The 27,131-nt window shown below is 33.4% G+C and overlaps 1 protein-coding gene across 11 annotated transcripts in view; it reads left to right on the plus strand.

Moving 5' to 3' along the window:
• Positions 1 to 27,131, plus strand: part of CCDC88A (coiled-coil domain containing 88A) — a 193,893-nt gene that overhangs the window by 140,585 nt on the left and 26,177 nt on the right. For all 11 annotated transcript variants that reach the window (XM_060026582.1, XM_060026583.1, XM_060026585.1 and 8 more), the window contains 11 exons: positions 100 to 246; positions 839 to 983; positions 3,776 to 3,960; positions 9,571 to 9,708; positions 11,287 to 12,357; positions 13,709 to 13,836; positions 16,587 to 16,725; positions 20,434 to 20,598; positions 23,667 to 23,828; positions 24,935 to 25,212; positions 25,444 to 25,587. In XM_060026582.1, the coding sequence (XP_059882565.1) occupies positions 100 to 246; positions 839 to 983; positions 3,776 to 3,960; positions 9,571 to 9,708; positions 11,287 to 12,357; positions 13,709 to 13,836; positions 16,587 to 16,725; positions 20,434 to 20,598; positions 23,667 to 23,828; positions 24,935 to 25,212; positions 25,444 to 25,587 (2,702 nt within the window). The remainder of the gene's footprint in view (positions 1 to 99; positions 247 to 838; positions 984 to 3,775; positions 3,961 to 9,570; positions 9,709 to 11,286; positions 12,358 to 13,708; positions 13,837 to 16,586; positions 16,726 to 20,433; positions 20,599 to 23,666; positions 23,829 to 24,934; positions 25,213 to 25,443; positions 25,588 to 27,131) is intronic.

Consider the following 27,131-nt stretch of genomic DNA (forward strand, 5'->3'; position numbering starts at 1 on the left):
TGTCTTACTTTATAATAAAGAATTTTTATGTTTCAGAGCTTTAAAGATTAACATATTAATGTATTTGTGACAAATAAAGCCTACCTGAAACGTTTACAGGAATTAAAAGAAGACAATCAAGTTTTATTAGAAACAAAAACCATGTTGGAAGACCAATTAGAAGGAACTCGAGCTCGTTCTGATAAATTACATGAATTAGAAAAAGAAAATTTACAACTGAAGGCTAAACTGCATGATATGGAAATGGTACGTATTATAAGATAGATTTATTACATGGCCTGTAAGTAAAAATTCTAAGATTTATCTGATTTCCCTATAGTGACAAGGTTGGTTAGTGTCCTTAAGGCCTTAACAGAGAAGAGATAGCTAAATAAATTAGATGCTTCCAATTTTATATGAATTCAGAAGTAGTAGAAATTTCTGCTTTTGTTACAGAGGGGTATTATTGATTAATTTTGACTACTGCTTTTCAGAAAACCGTAATAAGCCGTTGTGCAGACACTCCTTTAGAATATAGAAATACAACTATTTGCTAAAATTTATCATTGGGTCAGAAATCATTTGTTATATCATTAAAACAACATAATGACTATGAAGAGGTGTTTTCAGTGTCCCCAAAGATCAGTATAAAAAGATGTCAAAGACCTGATCAGTTTAGTGACTGGCAGTAATAATTATATTGATTACTAGCTTCAAATTGTGAAAATTTTAAGGAACTCACAATTTATCTCATTATACAGTTTCTGATAAATGAAAGTTATAAGTAATAAAATATTAGCTTGAAATTGTACTGTTTCTTAGCTTTCTTTTCTCTCTCTACTCCCTGCCAATAAAAAAGGAGCGTGATATGGATAGAAAAAAGATTGAAGAATTAATGGAAGAAAATATGACTTTGGAAATGGCACAGAAACAAAGTATGGACGAATCATTACATCTTGGCTGGGAGCTAGAACAAATATCCAGAACTAGTGAACTTTCTGAAGGTATTTCCAATACTCTTTTTTTATTTAAATGGATGAATGAATAAATGAAATTGTATTTATACTTACATTTCTGGATATTTCATTGCTGTTCTTTATTTTCCCTGGTTGGAGATGTCGCAAAAGGCCACATATCTCTCTAGATAGAATTTCACAGAGTAATGTGTTAATTTCCATATGCCTGGGTCTGGTCCTTATCTTTGCATGTCTTATAACTCAACTTTGAGTGCAGTAGCAGATTCGATCAGTTAGGCACAATTTCATGTTCATATCACAATAAACTGGGATATCAGTTTATTTATTTTGAGAGATACAGCCATCTACTAAATAGAAAAGAAAAGTCATTAGCTGGTCACCATGTTCTTTGACTTTAGGCAAACCTAAATAGGAAATCAGAATGCAGTGGGAATATTCTTTGGTGAATATGTAGCCAGAATAAAGCAAGTTAAGGATCTTTATGGCTACTTTCATCAGTATGTTGGATTTTGGGATTATACCTACCATTTATACCCTGGAGGTAATGAAAGACCCCAGATAAATTTTTAACTTTTGGCTCTATTTCCCTAGGCTCCACATTAACTTGTCCTCTTTATTAAAGCTGGGGCACACACATACGATGTAGCTTTTTGTGTTAAAGCTTTGAGTTTGCTAATACTGCTATATAATACTTTATTGAAATTATACCCAGGTCACATTTATTTGAATTAGACTCGTTCCCTAATTCCTTAGTTACCCAGTATTTAGATTATTATACCTGTTTTTCTTCCTTCAGCAGATATGTATTAAGCACCTACCATGTGTAAAATATTATACCAGGCCCTGAGGATATAGTGGTGAGGTAGACATAAGGTCTGAAAGAGCTTATAACCTGGCGCTTAAAGAAGTTACTTCTACAGATGACTCATCATATTTATTACTATTAGGCTTTTCCTAATTTTACTCTTGAGAACCTAATTCCGGATTCTGGCACCCCATGTAAATTGACTTCATAGTAAGTGACTATGTTCAGCTGAGAATGAATTTGCTGGGATGTGTTACTTAAAATATTTGTGGAACTTTTTTACTGTATTCCATGTGAATTGAGTTACAAAGAAAACAATTCAGACTTAAATGTTTTCTACTACAACAGTTAAAATTACACTGTTAGGAGTTTTCTCACCTGTTAAGTGGGGATAATAATAGTAAGTACTATCTTACAGGGTTGTTGTGAGGGTTGAATTTGTTAATGAAGCCCTGTGAAGAACTGTGCCTAGTAAATAGTAAGCATTTGAGTGTTTTTTATTATTATCATTATATCACAGTTGTTTTGCAGGGGTCATAGAAAATAAAATTCATTTAGTGTGGCATAGTTTTTTTTTTAACTACACAAGGGACTTTCTAGAAAATTTGCAAACTCTGGAAAAAGATAAAGAAGGAAATCAAAGTCACTAATAATTCTTGCCTTTTACATTTCACAAAATTTGCTTCTAGAATTTTCCTACACAGGGTTATTTTTTATATCATCAGATCAGTGTGTATATACAATTAAGATTCCTTTTTTCAGCTAAGAATATAACGTAGACAATCTTCCATGTTAAAAATGTGTCGTAAATATCCTTTTAAAGTCTCTGTAGTCTGACTGGAAGCTTCCTCAAAGCATGTAGTATTGAAAGCTTTATTAAGGCATATGTTTTGTAGCCTGATCTTGTTTAATTGAAATGCATGACCTCAAATCATGCAATTAGAGTTGTACTTAAGAAGACTTGGACAACTAATGGAATTTATAAAAAGTCAATGACTACCTAGTATACTAGCTTTTAATAAAAGATTAACAATGTGCTGACTAGAACAAAAGCTTGAAATAAGAATTGAGGCTTTCTTTACTTAAAATCTAGGAGATATTTTACTCTACCTCATTTTTAAAAGAATGTGTGACTTGTGTGGCTACATGTTTGTGTGTGTGTGTTTTTTTGCTTTTTATAATGGAGGATTTCAAATGTACGCAAAAGTAGACAGACCCAGAAGTTCTCTCCTGTATTTCTGTTTATTTCCCTTCCTGAAGTCTAGGATTTCAGAATAAATTCTAAGTGTCATATTTCATTTGTAAATCCTAATATTTTTATATCATCAAAATATTTAATGAGTCTGTTATAGGGTTATTAAAAATAATTATTTTTGGCTTACTGGAGAGCATCATTTACAGAAGTCGAAACTCAGTTTTCTTATTTTAAAAAATAGATTGCTGAAAGCTACTTAGAAAGATGATTTCTGTTGGCAGAATGGACTGCATGTTGCTGTTTATACGTTATTAGCCGGGATTCTTCGTTTAGAGAAAGACTTTTTCGAAGTGACCAGTGTATAGTACTGTCTTGCCTTTCTCAGAATCAGATTAGGATTTTTTTCCCCCTCAAACTGTTTTCCTTTATCTTTGAAAGTGTGACGTAGGATATGCTTTATACTTCTTATTTGAGTCACACAGTGACTCTATTAGATACACAGGGTAATAACTATATTTTGTCAAAGTAACCTAAGAGTCGTTGAGGTTAAAGTTAATTTCTCATGGAACTGGAACTGAAAGTCTAGTCACTTCAGTCTAAATTTTGTACTTTTTTTTTTCACTAGAATGCTTATGGATGCATTAGAAATTCAATATTTACCTGTATTTTATATCTCTTTTCTTATTGTGTCTATCTTGCATAACTTTATAAATTTTTTATAAAGTTAAGGACCAGGTGATTTAGTGTATTTACACTAAATATTTTAAATAGTGAAGAGTAAACATAGTTTTACCAGTGACGTATTTTTCAATATTATAGCACCACAGAAATCCTTGGGCCATGAGGTAAATGAATTGACATCAAGTAGGTTGTTGAAGTTGGAGATGGAAAATCAGAGTTTGACAAAAACTGTAGAAGAGCTTCGGAGTACTATGGATTCTGCAGAAGGCACCACTTCCAAAATCCTGAAAATTGAAAAAGAAAATCAAAGACTAAGTAAGAAGGTAAATAAAAATTAATATTTAATGTAATGTAAAAAAGTATATGTAAAAGTATAAATAAATAGCACTGAGATAGAACATTTATTTTCCAACTTTTAGTGTACCCTCAATATTATTTTAACTTATTATGTAAAATTTCAAACTTACATAAATGTGAAGTGAATGAACTCATTCAGCTCTAGACTCATTCATTCAGCTTCAATAATTATTAACTTATAGCCAGTCTTACTTCTACCCTTGATACTCTCCTAACAGCCACTAGATGATTTTGAAGTAAATCCTAGATGTCGTACTATTTCACCAATAAATATCTCAGTATAAATCTCTAAAAAGTAAGGAATTTTTTTTAAAAAAGAACAGTGACATTATCACACTTAAAATATCATAGTTTTGGGCCAGCATTTAAATTTTTCCAAATCTATTAAGATTTTTAAAAAATATTTTATTTGAATATGAATCCAAATAAGATCAGTACATTCAATCAGTTGATGTGTCCCTTAAGTCTTTTTTAGTCTATAGATTGACTCTTCTTTCCTAGCAATTTTTCTGTTGAAGAAACCTCAAACAGGGGGCACATGTCTGGTTGTCTCTCTTTCTGTGATGTTAGTTGTCATAGAAAATCATTTGCTTAGATCCCTGAATTAATCAGAGGTTACAAAATCTTGATATTATATCATCCCTTCTTAATTTGGTAGCTGGAGTATTTCTATAAGAAAAAGCTTTTCTTTTTAAAAACTATTGGTTTAAAAAAAAAAAAAACACCACTGGTTACTCTGAGAACAGCTCTTAGGGGTAAAGTAGGATGAATGTTTGATTCTTTACCTTTATTTACCAGTTTCCTAGTAATGAATCAGTTCTCTCATATCCTGCTGAGATAGTTAATGAGTGAGTTTGTTGTTTGTTTTAGTGTTGTTATGAACTCATGGATTTAAAAATATGTAAAGCATTTTAATACACTGTATTTATTTTTCTTACTCTCCCAACTCTTTAAGCTGCTTCCTGAATCCTTATGACATGACCTTAGCACTCCTGGAGAGCTTCCTTGCTTTCTACCACGACAAAGTGTTCTCTTAAACATTTCCTGCCTCAGTCCTGAAAACAGCCATTTCTCCAAAAAGCGCTTGTTCCTTTTAGTGGGAAGTGGTATTTAGAGACCACAATTTAGGGATTATGAAACTTGAATTTTAACTAGACTTTGAAAAGAAATACAAGTGTACCTTTTTTTTTATTGCATTTTACTTCACTTCACAGATAATTGTGGTTTTTACAGCTTGAAAGTTTAAGGCAACCCTGCATCAGACAAATCTATCAGAACCATTTTTCTAACAGCATTTGCTTATTACTTCATGTCTCTGTGTCACATTTTGGTAATTTTCACAATATTTCAAACTCTTTCATTGTTATTGTATTTGTTATGGTGATGTCTAATCAGTGATCTTTGATGTTAGTATTGTAATTGTCTGAGGGCGCCACAGACTGCACCCATGTAAGATAGTGAACTTAACCCATAAATGGTGTGTGTGTTCTGACTTCTCCACTGACTGGTGAGTCCCCCGTCTCTCTCCTTCTCCTTGGCCCTCCATATTCCCTGAGACAAACAATATTGAAATTAGGCCAGTTAATAACCTACAGTGGCCTCTGTGTTCAAGTGAAAGGAAGTGTTGCACGTCTCTCACTTTAAATCAAAAGCTAGAAATGATTAAGCTTAGTGAAGAAGGCGTGTTGAAAGCCAAGACAGGCTGAGAGATAGGCCTCCTGCACCAGTTAGCCAAGTTGTGCGTTCAAAGAAAAAGTTCTTGAAGGGAATTAAAAGTGCTACTCCAGTGAATATATGAATGATAAGAAAGTGAAAGAGCATTATTGCTGATATGGAGAAAGTTTTAGTAGTCTGGATAGAAGACATGCCAGCCACAAAATTCCCTTAAGCCAAAGCCTAATCCAGAGCAATGCCCTCTCTTTGATTCTTTGAAGGCTGAGAGAGGTGAGGAAGCTTCAGAAGAAAAGTTTGAACCTTGCAGAGGTTGGTTTGTGAGATTGAAGGAAAGAAGCTGTCTGCATAACATAAAAGTACAACAGGAAGCAGCAAGTGCTGATGTAGAAGCTGTATTTAATTATCCAGAATATCTAGTTAATATAATTAATTAAGGTGGCTACACTAAACAGTAGATTTTCAGCGTAGTCACAACAGCCTTCTATTGGAAGAAGATGCCGTCTAAGACTTCCATAGCTAGATAGGGTAAGTCAGTGCCTAGGTTCAAAGCTTCAGAGAACAGCCTGACTCTCTTGGTAAGGGGCTAATGCAGCTGGTGGCTTGAAATTGAAGTCAGTGCTCATTTACCATTCCAGAAATCCTAGGGCCCTTAAGAATTCTGTTTAATCTACTTTCCCTGTGCTCTCTCAGTGGAACAACAAAGGCTGGGTGACAGCACATCTGTTTATAATATGATTTACTGACTATTCTAAGCCCACTTTTGAGACCTTACTGCTCAAACAAAAATTTCTTTCAAAATACTGCCGATCATTGACAATGCACCTGTTCACCTAAGAGCTCTGGTGTAGACTTAAAATGAGATTCATGTTTCCATGCCCACTAAGACAACATCCATTCTGCCACACATGGATCAAGGAGTAAGTTCGACTTTCAAGTCTTATTCTTTAAGAAATATATTTTGTAAGGCTATAGGTGCCATAGAAGGTGATTCCTCTGATGGATCTGGGCAAAGTCAATTGAAAACATTCTGGAACGGATTCACCATTCTAGATGCCATTAAGAACATTTGCGATTCATGGGAAGAGGTCAAAGTAACAACATTAATAGGAGTTTGAAAGAAGTTGATTTTGACCCTCATGGATGACTTGGAGGGGTTCAGGACTTCAGTGGAGGAAGTTTTGCAGATGTGGAGGAAATAGCAAAAGAACCAGAATCAGAAATGGAGCCTGAAGATGTGACTGAATTGCTGCACTCTCATGATCGAACTTTAATAGATTAGGAGTTGCTTCTTATGTGTTAGCAAAGAAAGTGGTTTCTTGAGATGGAATCTACTGGTGAAGATGCTGTGAAGATAGTTGAAATGATAACAAAGGACTTAGAATATTACATAAAGTTGATAAAGCAGTGGCAATGTTTAAGAGAAGTGACTCCAATTTTGAAAAATATTCTGATGCTGTTAAATGGCATTGCATGCTACAGAGAAATCATTCATGAAAGGAAGAGTCAATCAACGCATAAGAAATTGCAGTCACCCCAACCTTCAGCAACTACTACGCTGGTCAGTCAGCAACCATCAACGACTAGGCAAGACCCTCCACCAGCAAAAAGATTATGATTTGCTGAAGGCTCAGATGATGGTTAACATTTTTAGCAGTAAAGTATTTGAAGGTGTGTACATTGGTTTTTTAGGCATAATGTTATTGCACACTTAATAAACTACAGTGTAGTGTAAACACAGCTTTTATATGCACTGGGAAACCGTAAAATTCATGTGACTCTTTTTTTTTTTTTGCGGTACGCGGGCCTCTCACTGTTGTGGCCTCTCCCGTTGCGGAGCACAGGCTCAGCGGCCATGGCTCACAGGCCCAGCCGCTCCGCGGCATGTGGGATCTTCCCGGACCGGGGCACGAACCCGTGTCCTCTGCATCGGCAGGCGGACTCTCAGCCACTGTGCCACCAGGGAAGCCCTCATGTGACTCATTTAATTGCGGTATTTGCTTTATTGCAGTGGTCTGGATCCAAACCTGCAATATCTCTAAGATATTCTGTTTTCCAATTGTGGGACAGTTAGACCAAGTAATTTATTTTTGCATATCTTTCTGCCCATACACACACACACACACACACACACACACACACACACACACACACACACACACACACACACACACACACACACACTATACATAAATAGAAATCATATTATAAAAGCATACCTGATATTTTTATTATGAACCCCTCCCATCACATATACTCTCTAAAATGTGCTTTCACTTTTGTTTCCTGTTCTTGGTCACTGTGAACAATACTGTAATAAATATTCTTATACATGTGTCCTTATGAATTAATTTTTATTTCTATTTGTAGTCAGCCATGTCTAGTTTTTCCTTCAATGGATCCTGGGTTTCTAGACTCGGTTATGAAAATCCCTCTAATTTTTAGACCAGTAGTTTTGAACAGGTATGCCTCAGAATCACTTTCAGGAATTGTTAAGGTACAGATTGCTGAGCTCTATGCCCAGGGCTTGTCATTTGGTAGGTCTGGGGTGGGGGCTAAGAATTCTCATTTCCAACAAGTTCCTAGGGGATGCTCATTCTGCTGTTTTGGAGCCATGCCCTGAGAACTACTGCCTTTGATAATGCAGGTAGACTAGACTCCTTGATTTTCTTGCAAGATTTTTACTCTCTTAAAACGTTTTTGCATCATCTTTAGTTCATTAACCAAATAATCTTAATAAGTATTTCACAATAAATATAGTGTTAAAGTAAGAGTGGCCATTTAGAATTTGGAACAGTTTTATTTTTGTTGTCACTATAATTGGATCTGGAAATTTGATTTTGAAATTAGCTTTAAAGTCTAATTAGTAAATTCTTATGATTCCAGGAATTTTAGATCAATTCATTGTATATCTTTTGTACGCTGAATGTTTCACTTGAATTCCATAACACAACAGATGCATTTAATTAAATAACTACTATCCATATATTTCAGTCAATAATGGGAGAACCAGATTAGTTATTAATAGCTTAAAGTTTCCTGATTGTATAAATTAATGTTGAATTGAGTTATTGGATTAGATTTGTGACTTGATGCTTTTGAGATATTATTTCTTAGCGTTCCTTACTATTAATATAAGGATTTAAGTAATATTTAAACTTGAAGTGGAGTATTTTACATACCCAAATCTTCTTTATATTTTTTATTACCTGGTTTGAATATGTTATATAATGGGAAATCAATAGTTTGGTATATTTTGAAGTTGAATTTGCTTTTTCATATTTATTAACCTCATACTTTATTATATCTTTAAAATGTGTAATTCATAATAAATTTAAACGTATAATTTATTTGCTGGAGTTTTGTTCAGACCTTATTTTTCTCTAGTAGTCTCCTTTTTTCTTTCTCTTTTCTTTTTATTTTAATCCAAGTCCCTTCTTGTTTCCTCATTTTCTCATCTTTTCCTTCTTGAGCGCTGAAATTCCTTGACTAATTAAAATTTCACTTTACAAATCCATTCAAGCCAAGAGAGTTTTCAATAAGATTTGTACATTCTTCATATGGCATGTGTGTATGTATTTAGTTATGTTTGTGTTTAGAAGTAGAACTTTGCTCTCAAAGATGCAGAGGATAAGAAAGATAGTCATGTTCTGTACATTTTATACAGCTGCTAAAATTAGCTTGGAATGTTATCAATACTTGAATTTTTCTATGAAATTCTTAAATTTCTTAAATTTCTATGAAATTCTTAAATTCTTAAATTTCTTAAATTTCTATGAAATTCTTAAATTTGAGTATTAAAACTGTGTTCTATCCTTTATTCAATGATTAGCTTTTGTTTTTACATGTTTCCACTATTGTGAAATATTTAATGATATATTGTTTTGTGGTTTCTTTTTCTCCAGGTTGAAATTCTTGAAAATGAGATTATTCAAGAAAAGCAAAGTCTTCAGAATTGTCAGATTTTAAGCAAGGATCTAATGAAGGAGAAAGCTCAGCTTGAAAAAACAATTGAAACACTTAGAGAAAATTCAGAGAGACAGGTTCTTAAATTTCCTATTAAGCAACATATTTTAAAATTTATTAACACAAGTTATTTTAAAGCTTGTGCAAAATGTTCATAATAACGTTAAATGGAAATATTTTAGAATTTTTTAGATTTTAACATAACTATGGTTTTAACTTATTTTCTGTCCCATACATTTTAGGAAAGTTGAAGGGAAAGCTTAGAATTTTTTAAATTGCCAGTGTGCTTAATAATTATCTGGTATAAAATTTTGTGGTACCTGTGTTTGAATTGCTTTCAAGTGTCAGTGGAATAGAACTGCAGATTTTAAAGTCCCTGAATGAAGTTGGGGTGAAATGCAGCTCTACTCTGATCCCACTAAGGAGGGACAAGTGGTCGCAGCACATATCTTGGATATTTTCATACTTGCTTTCAAATGTTTATTGGTTATTCTCATTTTATGCTTGAGGAAACTGAGAATTGAATAGATTAAGTGACTGGCTGTTTTAAATTTTCTAATTTTTAGAAGTAAAATGGGGACTTACCTGACAGTCCAGTGGTTAGGACTTTGCGCTTACACTGCAGGGGTCATGGGTTTGATCCTTGGTCAGGGAACTGAGATCCCACACCCTGCATGCTGCACGGTGTGGCCAAAAAGGAAAAAAAAAAAAAAAAATAAGCAGTCAAATGATTTGTTTTGTATTATCTAGGTATAGTCCTCAGGCCACCTATAAAAATACAGATTTCCATAGAGCTACAGAAGAAAAATTCTAGAGCTAAGTATGAATCTCTGCTTTTACAAGGTTCTTGGGACTGTTTTACACACCGGATTTTAAGAGCCATCACAGTAGGCCATGGTATAAATTGGATGGACTAGTTTTAAAATGTACCAGAGATTTTGTTATTTTGATGTTTCAAAATTAGAATTCTTTTAGGGAATAAATACACACAAATACACACCAATATACATGCACATAGAGCAAATAGTGTATTTACTGAGGACTCACTGTGTATATGCATTGCGAAATCTATTGAATGAACGTAAAAGCTTGTATCTTCAAGAAGATATGTATGTACATTTCACCTATACTCATATTTGAATTTAAATCATGTAACCATAAATGATCTGAAGATCATTTTGATTAATATTCAATACATTTCTTTTAACCATTCCTTTACATTATGGATTCTCTAAAGATGTGAACTTCAAAGACTTGTCAGTATATGTACATGGTGATCTCTCAGTAAATATTTGTTGGAATTAAAATTAAGGTAGACGGTTTTAGCACCTTTTTTTGTGTGTGTGTGGTATGCGGGCCTCTCACTGTTGTGGCCTCTCCTGTTGCGGAGCACAGGCTCCAGATGTGCAGGCCTAGCGGCCATGGCTCACAGACCCAGCCACTCCGCGGCATCTTGCCAGACTGGGGCATGAACCCGCGTCCCCCTCATCGGCAGACGGACTCCCAACCACTGTGCCACCAGGGAAGCCCTTAGCACCTTTTTATGGTGTGATTTCCCTGTTAGTTTTTGGAGGGGGGAAAACTATGTAAGTTAAAATATTTAATTCATGTTCAGTTAAGTTTTAAATTTTCTCCTTTCTTTTTTTTTTAATTAGATTAAAATATTGGAACAGGAAAATGAACATCTGAATCAAACTGTGTCCTCCTTAAGGCAGCGCTCCCAGATAAGTGCTGAAGCAAGGGTGAAAGACATTGAAAAAGAAAATAAAATTCTCCATGAATCTATCAAGGAAACAAGTAGCAAGCTAAGCAAGATTGAATTTGAAAAAAGGCAAATCAGAAAAGAATTGGAACATTATAAAGAAAAAGGAGAACGAGCAGAAGAACTTGAAAATGAGTTACATCATCTTGAAAAAGAAAATGAATTGTTACAGAAAAAGATAACCAATTTAAAAATTACTTGTGAAAAAATTGAGGCCTTAGAACAAGAAAATTCAGAGCTAGAAAGAGAAAATAGGAAATACAAAAAAACATTGGATAGCTTTAAAAACCTTACTTTTCAGTTAGAATCCCTAGAGAAAGAGAATTCCCAGCTTGATGAGGAAAACTTAGAACTGCGAAGGAATGTAGAATCTTTAAAGTGTGCAAGCATGAAAATGGCTCAGCTACAACTAGAAAACAAAGAACTGGAAAGTGAAAAAGAACAACTTAAGAAAGGTTTAGAGCTCATGAAAGCATCTTTCAAGAAAACAGAACGCTTAGAGGTTAGCTACCAGGGTTTAGATACAGAAAATCAAAGGCTACAGAAAGCTCTAGAAAACAGCAATAAAAAAATTCAGCAGTTGGAAAGTGAACTACAAGACTTAGAGATGGAAAATCAAACATTGCAAAAAAACCTAGAAGAGTTAAAAATATCTAGCAAAAGACTAGAACAGCTAGAAAAAGAAAACAGATCATTAGAACAAGAGACTTCTCAACTGGAAAAGGATAAGAAACAACTGGAGAAGGAAAATAAGAGACTCCGACAACAAGCAGAAATAAAAGATACCACATTAGAAGAAAATAATGTGAAAATTGGAAATTTGGAAAAAGAAAACAAAACCCTTTTCAAAGAGATTGGTATTTATAAAGAATCCTGCATTCGTCTGAAAGAATTAGAGAAAGAAAATAAGGAGCTTGTGAAAAGAGCAACTATTGATATAAAAACTTTAGTTACATTACGAGAGGTAAATATAGTTACTTAAATTTCAGACAGATTTTTTTATATTTTTAACTCAGGGCTCTTTAACTTTTATTGCAGTAATTTGCATCATCTATTTATGGTTCAAAGTAGAAATTTAGAATTAGAAGCAGTTTCCAAGTTTCCTACTTTTGTTAAACTAAGGAGTAAATATAAATTGTATTTTTAAAGAAATTGTAATAATAAGGTTTCCATGTGTTATCTGACTTATTTATTACATTATAATTTTATACTTTTATTTCAGAGTAATATTAAAACCTTTGATCAAAACTGTTACTGAATGTGATAGCTACTAATTATTGAATGTGCCAAATACTGGACAGTTTTTACAGCCAATCCTTTATAGGTGTTATCTCCATTAGATTAGAAAATTGAGGTTCAGAGACATTAAGTAACTTACTTAAGACCACAATGGTAGATTTGGATTCCTGGATTTAAATCCAGATCTTTCAGACTTCAAAGCCCCTTGAATTTTGACTTCTAAGCTACAGAATGCAAATCAGATTGAATTTAAAGGTCAACGTTGAGCAATTGGTAGTTGGTTGGATCTGTGTGTTGAGAAGAATTCTGAAATTTATGAGTAGATTGGCAATAAATTGTTGGTATAGCTCAGGAGATACCATGCTTGGCTCTTACTTGCTATCCCTATGCTATACTATATATGATAACCCTTTAAGTTCAATTGAAAAATATCTTAGTTGGCATTCTGGCAGAAGCTCACATTGGGAAATATGCCTTTCTGCTAAAGAAGCATTGAGAAGAGACCATTATTATCCTTTCTTTTTTTTTTTTTTTTTTTTTTTTTTTTACTTTCTGTTGTTCTACAGTCTTACAGACATGAACAATAGGTTCCTGGTCCCATCTCTAAGAATTCCCCCTAGTTATTCAATTCAATATCTTAGGCCTCTTCCACTGGGAGAGGGGTGCTTGTGGTGGGAGAAGGGTGTTATATCCAACATATATTCATAGGAAGAAATGTGCAGTAAGGTTCTAGTTCATTATTAAGTTAATGCATATGTGTTGTTTTCCCCACAGTTTTCAAGCCTAAGGTGTGTAATCACAAGTACAAGTTTCTCCTTTTAGTTTTTAAACACTAAAAAGTTAAAACGAACTATTAGCAAACTAAAAGAAGGAAAACAATACTCTTTGAACTAGGTGATAATTTTGTTGCCTAACTCTTTTTTATTGGTGAAGGAAAAGCTCAGCAACAGCATTTCTGTCTTTCCTGGTTTAAATTGTATGTATTCCTGGATGGTGGTAGTTGGAATCTTGGCTGAATTTCTCGGATGTTTATGTTCATAACACTCATGTGAGTTTTACATTACTTTTAAAATAAGGATTTGGTGAGTGAAAAACTGAAGACTCAACAAATGAATAATGATCTTGAAAAATTAACTCATGAGCTTGAGAAGATAGGGTTAAATAAAGAACGACTCTTACATGATGAGCAGAGTACTGATGACAGGTGAGTACTAAGTCTATCTGAGAAACAGTGGAAATAATTTTTTTGTTTTTCAAACATTAATTTTGAGACTGAGAAGCAATTAAGGTATGAAAATAATGTGAAAAACGAAGGCTTGACAAACAATAAAAAATTAACTTATATATTTTAATTTGAGAATGTTCAACAGGTTTAAAGAGAATTTACCATGGTAAATATGGTCTATCAGTTAATTGGATTTTCAAGTAGTCTACTATTTGGCATCTAGTTAGCCACGTGATTCCAGCTAGAATAGAAGTGTGTATTGTTAAGAATATTGTTTTTTGTACACTAGATTTTAATTCATTGGAATTTTTGTAACTATATAATTTGTATTTTTGCTGTCTACCCATTATTACTGTTCTAGTAAGTATATTTTATATTAAATGTATATAGGAAAAATTAATGTTGATTATATGAGATTTATTTATGTAATTTTGAGAATATTCAAAGTTAATAGAATAGATTGATACTTTTAAAAGTTAGTTCTATAATAACAAATAGAGGTAATTTGAGGCATTTATTCTAGCAATCAATTCAAGCAATCTTAATTGAATTAATTACTATATAGATATTTCATGAGAAAAGATTTTTTGAGTTAAACACATTGTTAATGGACAATTTAGTTGACTATCTTTTAATATAGATACTGAATATGCATCTCTGCTTTATTCAGACAGATTTTCTACCTGTCATGTGTAAGACATTTTAAATGTAGAGCAAAAAGTACAGTAAACCATGCAGCTGCCTTAACTGACCCTGTTTTAAATTTACAAACCCAGCTTTTGAGGGGCCCTTCACACTGTGGTATCTCTTCCCAAACCTTACTTCATACAATTAATCAATGTTAATTAAGCTTTTATTACCTGCTGATTATCAGGCATCAAATAAATAATAATGTTTCAGCTGGATCTTGAAGAATGACAGAAATTTGCAAGGTGGAAATGGGGAAGGGCATTCCATGCAAATAAAGCACAAAGGTGTTTTGAGCAATCCTGAGTGACATTATAGATGGATTAGAAAAGGGACAAAAAAAAAAAAAAAAAAAAGGGACAAATTTGAAGGTACAGAGACCATTTAGGAAGCTATGTAATAGTCTAGGCAAGATGTAAGTGTATTCATTAATCCACACATTTTCATTTATAATGAAAGCATTAGATATGGAGATAAGGGTATGTATATTGAAATAAAACTTTTAGGAAAGGGAATTGAGATCAGTTAATAACTATGATCGAATCGGGGGGATCAGGAAACAAAGTGTCTTAAGCCACTAACCTGCTTCTTTCTCAGCAAGTAAGTTAACCTTAACATCACAAAGAAAATTAGAGTTCACAGACATAAATTCCCTTAACATTCCATCCCCTCCATCTTAGAATTATGTGTATCTGCATCTGTCTTTACCTCTAATCTCAGATGGTATCCCTAATTCTTTTGTTAGTCTAACCTTTTCATCTTTCAACTGATGTTGTTTCCTCTGACCCCCCTTTATTATTAAGATATTTATTCTTGCCATCAAGGAATATACAGTCTAACTGTGGAATTGAATGTATAAATAGATAGAGTGCAACAAAGTAAATTTAGTGGTGGAATTTCAAACAGAGTGCAATGTGATCACTCTTGTCTTTCTCTTTTAACAGCTCTTTTTCCTTTGCCTTCTCTTTAAATATGGTTTCCTAGGGTTATGTTGTTAAGCCTCTTATCCATTCCATGAGCATTCCTGTCCATCATCTCAGCTAATACCCATATTATTCTCTGCTTACTGGACATCTCTATCTGGACAGTCCAGAACTCAGGCATCACAAATTTAATATATCCAAAGTCACACTCATTACATGCTTTAAAATTGTTTGTTGACTCAAGCCAATACCAAAATGAGTGAGATTTGTTCTCTTTTCTCAATGAACTTAAAATCTGGCTGAGCAGAAAATATATACACACAAATTAATTACAGTAAGGGGCAGAGTATGATAAAATTTTCTCATATTTGTACTTTAGGTTTTTATTTGGTTTAGTCATTGAGGTTCTCAGGTGTAGAAATAGATTAATCCGTAATTCCTAGTCTGTGGTTCACTCTCAAAGTGTGTTCATGAACTGTCCTTTTTTGTAAAAAAATAAAACTCTTATGAATAATATAAATATTTATTAACCCACCATTCAAAAAGATAACTAAAATTTTGACACTCAGATCTATCTTCCTCTTCCTGTTCTGTCACCAGTATCTTGTGTCTTAACATATCATTCCTTTTTTTTTTAATATTCTGCAAGTACTCTACACCCTGAATGTAAAGTCTTCAGTGAGCTTTAAGTCAACTATTCGTATGTACTTGTATAAATACATTACATATTAATATCATAGATGAATGCTTAATAATGTGATAAATCCATCCACTTACTCTTTGTATAGATTCTATTCTTATAAAACTGAAAGGAATATTTTGAGATTCAGATCTTCCAGATGCCTTTTTTTTTTTGAGTACTAATTTTTGCTTTTGACAGCCTAAAATGTAATTTGGAGCTGTGATTTACTCAGTGATTTTTTTGTTTTTTCATTACCAGGAATAGTTTAAAAGGGGGAGTGGGCAGTAAGAGCAGGATAATTTAATTTGCTTCTTTTTAAAAAAGACTATTTTATAAAGTCTATTTATAATATCAGTATCTGTGGTCATAAATTATCTTTAAAAATAATTTTCTGACCTCCAATAATGAACTATATTATTTTTATACTTGGATTATAGATACAAACTTTTGGAATCAAAATTAGAATCTACTCTAAAGAAGTCCCTTGAAATAAAAGAAGAAAAAATCGCTGCATTAGAAGCTCGATTAGAAGAGTCCACAAATTATAACCAGCAGTTGCGCCAAGAACTTAAAACAGTAAGTGTGACTTCCTTGGAAAGAATTTTAATTGTCTTTTTTTTTTTTCTTTCTTTTTTGGCCCCACTGCACGGCTTGCAGGATCTTAGTTCTCTGACCAGGGATTGATCCTGGATTGAACCTAGGCCCTGGCAGTGAAAGCACCGAGTCCTAACCACTGGACCACCAGGGAACTCCCAAATTGTCAAATATTTGGACAGAAAAGTGTAAAGTAGAAAATAAAAATGAAACAATTTTATTAACATTTTGTCTATTCTTCCTTTTTCTTAAATTTTAGAATATTCTTAAACAGATCTTTGTCATGTAGTTTGTAACAAACTATTTTGTCTATACACTATAATTTATTCAATCCTATTTCATCTATGAATGTCCCTCATGCAGTAAGGGACATATCAGAATTGTGAGAGTGGGATGGGGAAGAGGCAGGCTTATTTCATTGGGAAGAACTCTCAGTGTGATTCTGACACTTCACGGGCACTCTTTTCCTATTGAGAATCCAGGTAAAAATTTGGTAGACAAAGATATGGATGTGAGGATAGCAAGTAGAGGGAAATAGTATGTGTGGTATAAGAAAGCACTTAATCCAAAAATTTGAGGTCTTTTCTAAATTTGTTTTCTTGTGATATTTGGACTTATTCAGTGAAGTATGTGAGGCAGGGGCTACTATTTTCCCCACCTGAATAAACTGAAATTGAAGGGGCTTGCGCTTTCCATAGGGTTAGTGTATGGTAGATTGGTAGAATCGCGTTGTGCCTTATTCTCCCTTTTATCAGCTCTGTAGTCATACCCAGAATGGTTTTACAGTCAACCAAACATTCAGACCAGCAAGTTTACTATAGGCCACATTTAGAGCCATATGATTCAGAACACTATAGGAAATATAAGCTGATGGTAGGGCACTATCAGGTGTCCATCTTCATATAATTGTCTGAGAGTCATCTTCTCACCAGATGACTGTTGGTTGTGTGTGGGAGCTGCCCTGGCTTTGAGACTTCATGCTTCATAGCAGTCATCATCTCTTGCAACAACTCCAAGGCATGGATTTAAGATCTTCACAGACTTAAGATTTAAGAGTTGCTGCACTCAGAAGTTCAAAGGTGTAGCTGCCTATTAGGTATTTATAGTTCTCTTAATTACAAATATAATTTAGCAATCAGAGATCATTTTTCCCCTAAGCAGTCTTGCCTGGTAACATAGAACATTCCAATTTTATCAGGTTTCCAGAGAAACAGTTACCCAAAGATGAATTTCTCATGCAGGAAGGGGAAAAGGATTTGTTCCTCATTTGCCAATACCATCATTGCTGGTGTTGGTCTCAGACATTAACATGAAACATATTTTGTTGCAGAAGAAATTCTGGAACTTTGTTTAGTTAACATAAAGAGTTGTCCAAAAAAATAAAATAAAACTTGGTGCCGGATGCCATTAATCTGCTTTATTTTCCAAATTTTTTGCCCTGTTAAGCAGTGCGACTACATTGCAAATAAAGTCAATTTCAAGAAGCTACTACGCCAGAAAATAAATGGGTTTGAGGATGGGTTAGTATAAGATGTATTTCAAGTCTAAAAGGTAGAGATTTAAAATTCCATCATTATCTTCCAGTTCCAGCCATTTTGGCATAATTGGACTATTATTGGACTAGCTTCCTGCCATAAACATGTATTCAACTGGAATTATACTGTTCTAATTTTTAATATTATACGTGAAGAGGTGTATCACTTGAACATAGACTATGAAAGCTAAATATGAATAATAGGCATAAAATAACTGCTAAAATAGCATGACAAAGCGGTATTACTAAAATGCCAGCAAAGGAGATAAAATTAGAATCAAAAAATACAAATGAAGGCAGAAAAAGAAAAAAGGGAGAACAAGGTGCAGGTTGGACAAATGGAAAACAAGTAACAAGATAGTTTTAAACCAAACCATGTCAGTAATCACATTAAATATAAATAGTCTAAACATCCCCAATTAAAAGGCGGAGAGTAATAAATTAGATAAAAAGGCACCTATATGCTGCCTCTTGAGAAACCTTGATGGAAAATATGTCAGTTTCTATATGAACAAGGTTTCTATGAGAAACCTTGATGGAAAATATGTCATTTTCTATATGAAACTTAGTTGTAAGAACAATGGGCTAAAAATGAGAAGTTTTGAGTTTTATTCTCAGGTCACCTTCTTAATAATGACATATATCTTTAACTCTTATAAGCCTAGAAAAAAGATCCTGTGGGAATTAATATAAAATAGGAGACTGGAAATGATGTCATCCATCCATGTTATTAGGGTGTTGAAAGTATTAAAAAAAGTGGAAAATCAGGATCCCAGAACACCTGTTAGGTCACTTGCCAAGATTTAAATTACATTCTATCTTGGCATCCTTTTTTCTTTAGTCTCACATCATTATTTTCTAACTCAGTAGTAGTAGCAAAGTTTGAGCCATAAGTTTTCTTAAGGTTGCATCAGACATTGAATTATTTTAAACATTTATATCCTTGTCTCAATAGAAAGTTTGGGGTTAATTTAGAAATTTATGATAATCATTTCCTAGGATAAACTAGTAATTCAGGATAAGTATAATAATCATCAATTTAAATTGAAGAGAGCAATTAAGTTAATAAGTTAATAGTTAATTTTGGCTGATTACCAAGTTGTTAGTTTTTTTTGGCTGCATTGGGTCTTCGTTGCTGCACGTAGGCTTTCTCTAGTTGTGGCGAGCGGGGGCTAGTCTTCGTTGCGGTGCATGGGCTTCTCACTGTGGTGGTTTCTGGTTGCGGAGCATGGGCTTGAGGCACGCGGGCTTCAGTAGTTGCAGCACGTGGGCTCAGTAGTTGTGGCATGCGGCCCCTAGAGTCTGCAGGCTTCAGTAGTTGTGGCACACAGGTTTAGTTGCTCCGTGGCTTGTGGGATCTTCCTGGATCAGGGCTCAAACCCGTATCCCCTGCATTGGCAGGTGGATTCTTAACCACTGCATCACCAGGGAAGTCCCCAAGTTTTTAGTTTTGATTTTGCTCTCTTAAAGTAGGATTTGGTTATACCAGAAAACCAGAAAACCCTAGATAAGATATATCCTTGGATTGCTCACTCTTCATCAAAATGAATTACAGAAATTTTATGTGGATCAGTATCTGAATAAAGAAGTCATTTATTTATTAACATAGGTCATTCTGAGCAACAAAATCCTTCTTAAAAGGCCAGACATATATAGATACTTCTTCAACTTTAGGTATCTTTTTACGGGGAATTAATATATGTGTCAAGTCTTTATTTGTTCCTGATATGGGAATCTCTGAAATCTCTAAATCAGCTATAAATAGCTCTAAAAACAATTGTTAGTATCTAGCAACATGTCTATATCCAGTTAATCTATCCTTCAGTGATATTTTCGTCATAAACAGTAGGATCTGAAATTACAAAATATATTGTAGGAACATGGCATATAAGCAGAGTATATTTAATATTTCTACAGGAAAGGATTTGAATTCTGCAAAGCATAAATTGTGATCATAATAATCATATATATTACTTATCATATTTTTAAATGAACTGTCTCTCACATTCACCAGACCATTGTGGAGTCAAACTATGATAAATATTATAACCTTGGTGGTATGTTTTTTTCCCCATTAAAATATTTTAAATAAACTAAAACAATATTATAAATCAACTATACTTCAATTTTTAAAAATATTTTAAATAAAATTTTAGGTGAAAAAGAATTATGAAGCTCTCAAGCAGAGACAAGATGAGGAAAAGATGGTACAGAGCTCTCCTCCAGTTTCTGGTGAAGATAACAAATGGGAGCGAGAAAGTCAAGAAACAACCAGAGAGCTTCTGAAAGTTAAAGACAGATTAATTGAAGTTGAAAGAAATGTAAGTAGTTTAGTATGAATAAGGTTTTTTAGAAGTAAAGGATCATTGAATATATAACTCAGAAAATTTATCTAATTTGTAGCTTTGTTCATTTTATACTTTCTTGACTGGTTTATTTTTTAATATTAAGAAAACACAGAAAAACTAATAATTTAATATTCTTTTCTTCGTCACCCTCATGTAAGTCTATCAGCAAGCTTTGTCAGCTCTGTCTTGTAAATATAACCCAAACTCATCTACTTCTCTTCATCTCTGCTGCTACCACTCTAGTCTAAGGTACCATTATCTCTCATCTGGACTGTTAGAGTATCCTCCTAACTGGCTTGCCCCTTTCACTCTCAAACTAACCCATTCTTTTTTGTGTTTTTTTTTTTTTGCGGTACACGGGCCTCTCACTGTTGTGGCCTCTCCCGTTGCGGAGCACAGGCTCTGGACGTGCAGGCTCAGTGGCCATGGCTCACGGGCCCAGCCACTCCGCGGCATGTGGGATCTTCCCAGACCGGGGCACAAACCCGTGTCCCCTGCATCGGCAGGCAGACTCTCAACCACTGCGCCACCAGGGAAGCCCTAACCCATTCTTAATGTAGTAACCTAGAGTTATTTTTAAAACATAATCCAGGTCATGTCATTTTCCTACAAAAAATCTTCAGTGGCTTCCCATTTCATTTATAATAAAATCTATATTCTTTACTGCATCTGTAAGATCCTTTTTGATATTGCCCTGCCTGTATCTCTGACCTTATACCATATTATTCTTCCACCAACCATTCTTATTAATCAGGGGATAATATTATTATTATCTGTTAATATGTGGAAAACATGGAACAGTGACTGGCACATAATAAGTAAATTGATTGTAGTCATATTGGCCTTTTCTATTTGTTCCTATCTCAGGGCTTTTCTGTTTGCTTCTGTTTTCTGTGTGTATGTTACCATAATTTAAATAAATCCCACATCAGTGGACATTTATTTTCAGATTTTGCTGCAATGAAAATCCATATATAACATGTTCATAGGGTAATAAATTCCTTTCAGTAGAATTGATAGGACAAAGAGCATATATATATATATATATACACACACATATTTCAGTGTGTATGTGTGTGTATTTAATTTTTTTTTAACATCTTTATTGGAGTATAATTGCTTTACAATCCTGTGTTAGTTTCTGCTTTTTAATTTTAATTGATATAATCATATGAGCTTTTCAGAAATATCAATTTTCAATCCCACTAACAGAATACCTATTTTTTCAGATTAACATTGGATATTACCAGCCTTTTAATTTTTATTGAAGTGATAGGAGAAAATATTTTGTGTGTTTTATATTATTAGCGAGCTATTTTATGTCTTTTTTATGTATATATCAGCCATATATGAATACCTGTGTTTCATTATTCAGTGATATATATGTATAGATCAATCACTTGGATTAATAATTACATTTCAGAAAATTTGGTGTGTAATGTATAAGATAAATCTCTTTTTCCATTGACTTCTTCTATAAATTTCCATTGGGGGAAAAATTTACCTGGTTGTCATAGTTTAGCTATTTTAGATGATGGGTTTATAAAGATGTCTACCCTATATTAGACTGGTAATTTTTGTGCATTTGCTAGTACATATATTGTTAACTTTGTACTTTTCCATTGTAAACTTTTTCCTGTTCTGAGATATCTTATCTACTCTCAGTTATCTCTTCTCTTCATTATAGACTGTAGGAATTTTTCTTATTCTTAGGGAATACCCAGACTTATCATTAGAGTTTGTACATTTTGGTTTCTAAAGAGCTGACCTATAATAGTAGTTAACATGTGTAGGTGAAAAATGGTTCACCTCTTTGGTGTATCAAAATGGTATACAAGTACATCATTATTCCATATTATTTTCCAGTGTAAATTTTTTTCATCCTTTTTATGTGATCAAATGAACAAAACACAAGTACAATATCAACACCCATTTTTAAAGCATTTTTCTTCCTCAGTTTCGATTTTATGGTATAATATATGGGTCAAATCATGACTTGCCTTTTATGCAGTGATATGTAGTATATATAACTTGAAGGCCTATAACTTGAAAGTGAATGTTGTCTTTGTCCCATAAGGTAGATATGATAAATGTGATCTGTTGTGATTCAGTTGTAACTTTTTTTGCATGTTGCAATTATACAGATTCTGGCCTTGTACATTAAAGTTTTGTTTTGGTTTTCTAAAGGATTCTTTGTTTATACTTTTTGATGCTAATTTTTATTCAGAAATGATCTTGAAAATGTAGTATCCATAACAAACATTTTATTATCTATCACATTAAATATAATGATTTACATAGTAATTCAGCTGTTTAACTATAAAATTGAAATATGGCCATATGTATTGGAAAAATTGAAAATAGTATGTTTTGTTTGGATTTGCTCCAGAAGTCCTATAGATGAAATAGAGTTTTAGTTAGTGTTTTATGCCATGAAAAAAACACTAAAGAAAATACGTAACATCTGTTAGGTCTATTACGGACTAAATTTTTTAAACAGATGGCTTAGATTGTTCCTGCTTCTCTTCCAAATATTTGTGTTTATAAAATACTTAGTTTTGCTGCTACCCCTGGGACCACCACGTACGTGTGTGTGTGTGTGTGTGTGTGTGTGTGTGTGTGTGTGTATATATATTTGCCTTTGGGCAATTTGAAAAGGTACACTCCATTGGCTAGACACAGCCCCATGCACTCTGGGCACTTTTGAACAGCATAAAAACCATTGAACTGACAATCCCATTCTAGTTTTTTGTGTTAATAAATATATGTATAATGGAATATGTTATTTGTTGGACATTATAAAGCAGGCAGAGCACAGACACAATAGTATATTAAGGTTTTAGTATTGCTTTCTTTTCCTTAGATTAAATATCTTTTTACAGTTTGGGATAGAGGGGAAGTGTTTTGTCTTTTTCTCTTTTAAGATTGTTGAGTTTTTTTGGATTATAATGGTAATAAACACTTGTATAACATTCTAGTATTTGTTAAACAGAAGTATGTTTGATGCTGCTTTTTTCTAAATATGTGTTTTCTTTATTCAGAATGCTACACTACAAGCAGAGAAGCAAGCATTGAAAACTCAACTGAAGCAACTTGAGACACAGAACAATAATTTGCAGGCTCAGATTCTTGCACTTCAGAGGCAGACAGTATCATTACAGGAGCAGAATACCACTCTTCAAACACAGAATGCCAAGCTTCAGGTTGTAATGTAAAATTATCGGGATATGCAACAAAACTCTTGAATTATGCTATTATGCTATTAAAATAAGGATGACTAGACATGGTAACATTGTTTCCTAGAGAGAGAATTTAACAATTAGTTGAAGATAAAGTATTTCTATATGTGCTTTGCCAAATTTTCGGATATCAGCGTTTTTTAAATGTCAGAGCCTCTAAATTAAGTAATAAATTTACTCATCAAATAAAGATAATTTTATTTTTATTGACTTTATGGCCTTTTACCCGTTTCATCAAGCTGCTAATAATTAATCAGGTAGAAACCCTTGTTTTAGAGTATGATTGCAGCATATCTATTAGTTAAGTTACTGGAAAACAACACAGCATGAGAATTTTGTCTTTGGACTTATCCTTAATTCAAATGATCCATCTTGCACTTAACACTACCAGTGTCTTTTCAAATAGAGCAGTCAAGTGGGGGAAAGTGCAACTCTCTGAAACCTCTTAAAAAGCAGTGAAGAAGTTCCCCCTCTGAATCTAAACATTCTTCTTTCTCTAACTCTTTTCCAAATGATACAGCAAATACTAATTTAATTTAGACTTGAGAAAATTACCAATTGAATATTCACAAGTAATTCTTTCCTTCTATCAACTCTCAACTTCTAGAAAATGATAAACTAGCATTTCAAATTTTGTTCTTTTTCATGGAATTGTTGCTAATCACCTTCATTCAAGATAATTTAACCCTGGGAATTCCCTGGCAGTCCAGTGGTTAGGACTCCACGCTTCCACTGCAGGGGGCCCAGGTTCAATCCCTGATCGGGGAACTAAGATTCTGTAAGCCGTGCGGCTCTGCCAAAAATAAATAAATTAATTAAATTAAATAATTCAACCCAAAACATATATATGATATGTATCTCACAATATATATCGTAACACCTACCAAAAATCAAAATTAAATGATAACCTTATTCTTTAGGGTGCTAAAATCCAAATTTTCTCAGTATAATATGAATATATCCGCAGTGATTTATTTAGTGCTTCCTAAAGTTAACATTGTCTTTTACTATAAAAAAAAGAACATTATAAGCTATTTTTCTTGTGTCTAATACAGTATGCATTCTTGTAGGTTGAAAATTCCACTCTTAATTCCCAAAGTACCTCACTTATGAACCAGAATGCACAACTCCTAATCCAGCAGTCTTCCTTAGAAAATGAAAATGAATCTGTAATCAAAGAGCGAGAAGACCTGAAATCTCTCTATGATTCTCTGATCAAAGATCATGAAAAGCTGGAACTTCTGCATGAACGACAGGCTTCAGAGTATGAGTCTCTCATTGCTAAACATGGAACTCTAAAGTCTGCCCACAAAAATCTTGAGGTGGAACATAAAGACCTTGAAGATCGGTAATTTATTATCTTTTCTTGTGCTGTTAACTTAAAACCAATTTTCACTGGGTAGTATAATAAATTGTATATGTTAAACAGGTCTGAGATAATTTATGTAGGACATATATATAAATTTACATGTTTTATGTGATACATATTAATAAATTACTATTGTTTCCTTTATTTCTAAAATGTTTTCTTTTTTTCTAAGGAAATATTATAAACCAAATACATAACTTTTTTTTCCAGTTACAATCAGTTACTAAAACAGAAAGGACAATTGGAAGATTTGGAAAAAACACTGAAGGTAGAACAGGAAAAAATGCTGCTTAAAAACAAAAACCATGAAACTGTAGCTGCAGAATACAAGAAACTTTGTGGTGAAAATGATAGGTAATAAATATTTATATATTTTAGTTTTGTATTATTCATTATATCCAACGTGTATGTTGCCCCTTTGTAGTACCATCCATAACTTAGAATTTTTTAAAAAGACCCCAGAGCAATAAGTAAATTACCCACCAAAATCATGTAGCTAGTTATAGAATGACAGACGAAAACCTGGATCTTCTGCTTTCTCTCGATGTTTCTATCTTGATTTATTCAACTAATTATGTTTTTAAGCCACATTATATAACAAAATTTCCATGTATGTCGATAGAATTTACATACTTTATTGAGACAGAATGTAATGAAACCTGACTCTTTATGTCTTTCTCTTTCTGCTAGTCTGGTATCCTGATTCTTGTCTTTGAAGGTGCTAAAAGTGAGCAGCTTTATCATTTTCTAGCTCATTGTTTGTACTTTTAGTTTTAACTGTCTTAGGTTTTAATGGTCTCATATTGCCATGGGGCAATTATTTTTTAATTTGAAGCCTTGGGAAAATCAAAACTTGTCAACTGGTGATCACCCTACTTCATAAGAGTACATTTTCAAAAAATTTTTGGAAGCCTTTGAAAAATTTAGACAGCCTAAACATTTGTACTGCTTTTACATTGCCATAGCAGAAGTGCTGAAAGACAGCACACAAAATTCATTGGGGATCATTCATTGAGTATTTGTCCTATTATGGATTTAATGCAATCTATTTTTAGAATTAAACATCTATTTCTTTTCCTTTATTAAAAAAATCCCTAGGCTTCTAGAGCCATTTTCATTTTCATACTTAGTAGTTTTTAATTTAGGAATTTTTACAACTAGAAATTCTGTACTGATGGATTTGAACTTTAACAAGCTCAACACCAAGCTAGAATCAAGGAACATATATTTGTACAGTATAAACAACAGAAGACCAAATTATGACAAGTTATAGGATACAAGGACATATTACATACATAACATTGGGGAATGCGTTTAGTCTGGAAGTCCCATCTTCAACCTAACCTTTCTTCCTTGTTGGGATTCACACCAAACTGGGACAGTTTGTGAACTTGAGTAGACCTTCCAGAAATCTGTTTTGCATACATTAATGAAGAGTCTCCAGAAAGAACTCAGCCTAAATGATAAGAAGAAATTGAGCATGACAAACTTGAACCAGAAGATTATTCAGGCTTGGAAGGGAAGAGTGGTCCTGAGTAGAGTATTTTCTGTCTCTCAGTGCTGTTCTTGCCCAGCTTTTATGCACTCATGCCTGTGTTCTAAGGGAAGAAAAGGCTTTAAGTAAAACCTGAAAGAGCTCTTTTACAAATAAAAGATATTTGTGAAGACTTAATCTAAAGAACAGTAGTTTATCCATTTCTCTAAATAGCGTAAGTTTTAATCTTCGATAATGCCAAACCAAGAAAGTTGGTGGACTAGGTTGTCTTGGTCTCTTTAGAATTATGTTCACTGAATTGCATTTTGGTGTTAACGTTCTCAGCTTTGAGGGACAATGTAAAAAAACTCTCTTAAAGAGGTTATTTTAGTATTTGCCAGTGAGATGATATTGAGGACATTGT

The sequence above is a fragment of the Delphinus delphis genome, chromosome 12 (assembly GCF_949987515.2).
Source record: "Delphinus delphis chromosome 12, mDelDel1.2, whole genome shotgun sequence".
NCBI lineage: Eukaryota > Metazoa > Chordata > Mammalia > Artiodactyla > Delphinidae > Delphinus > Delphinus delphis.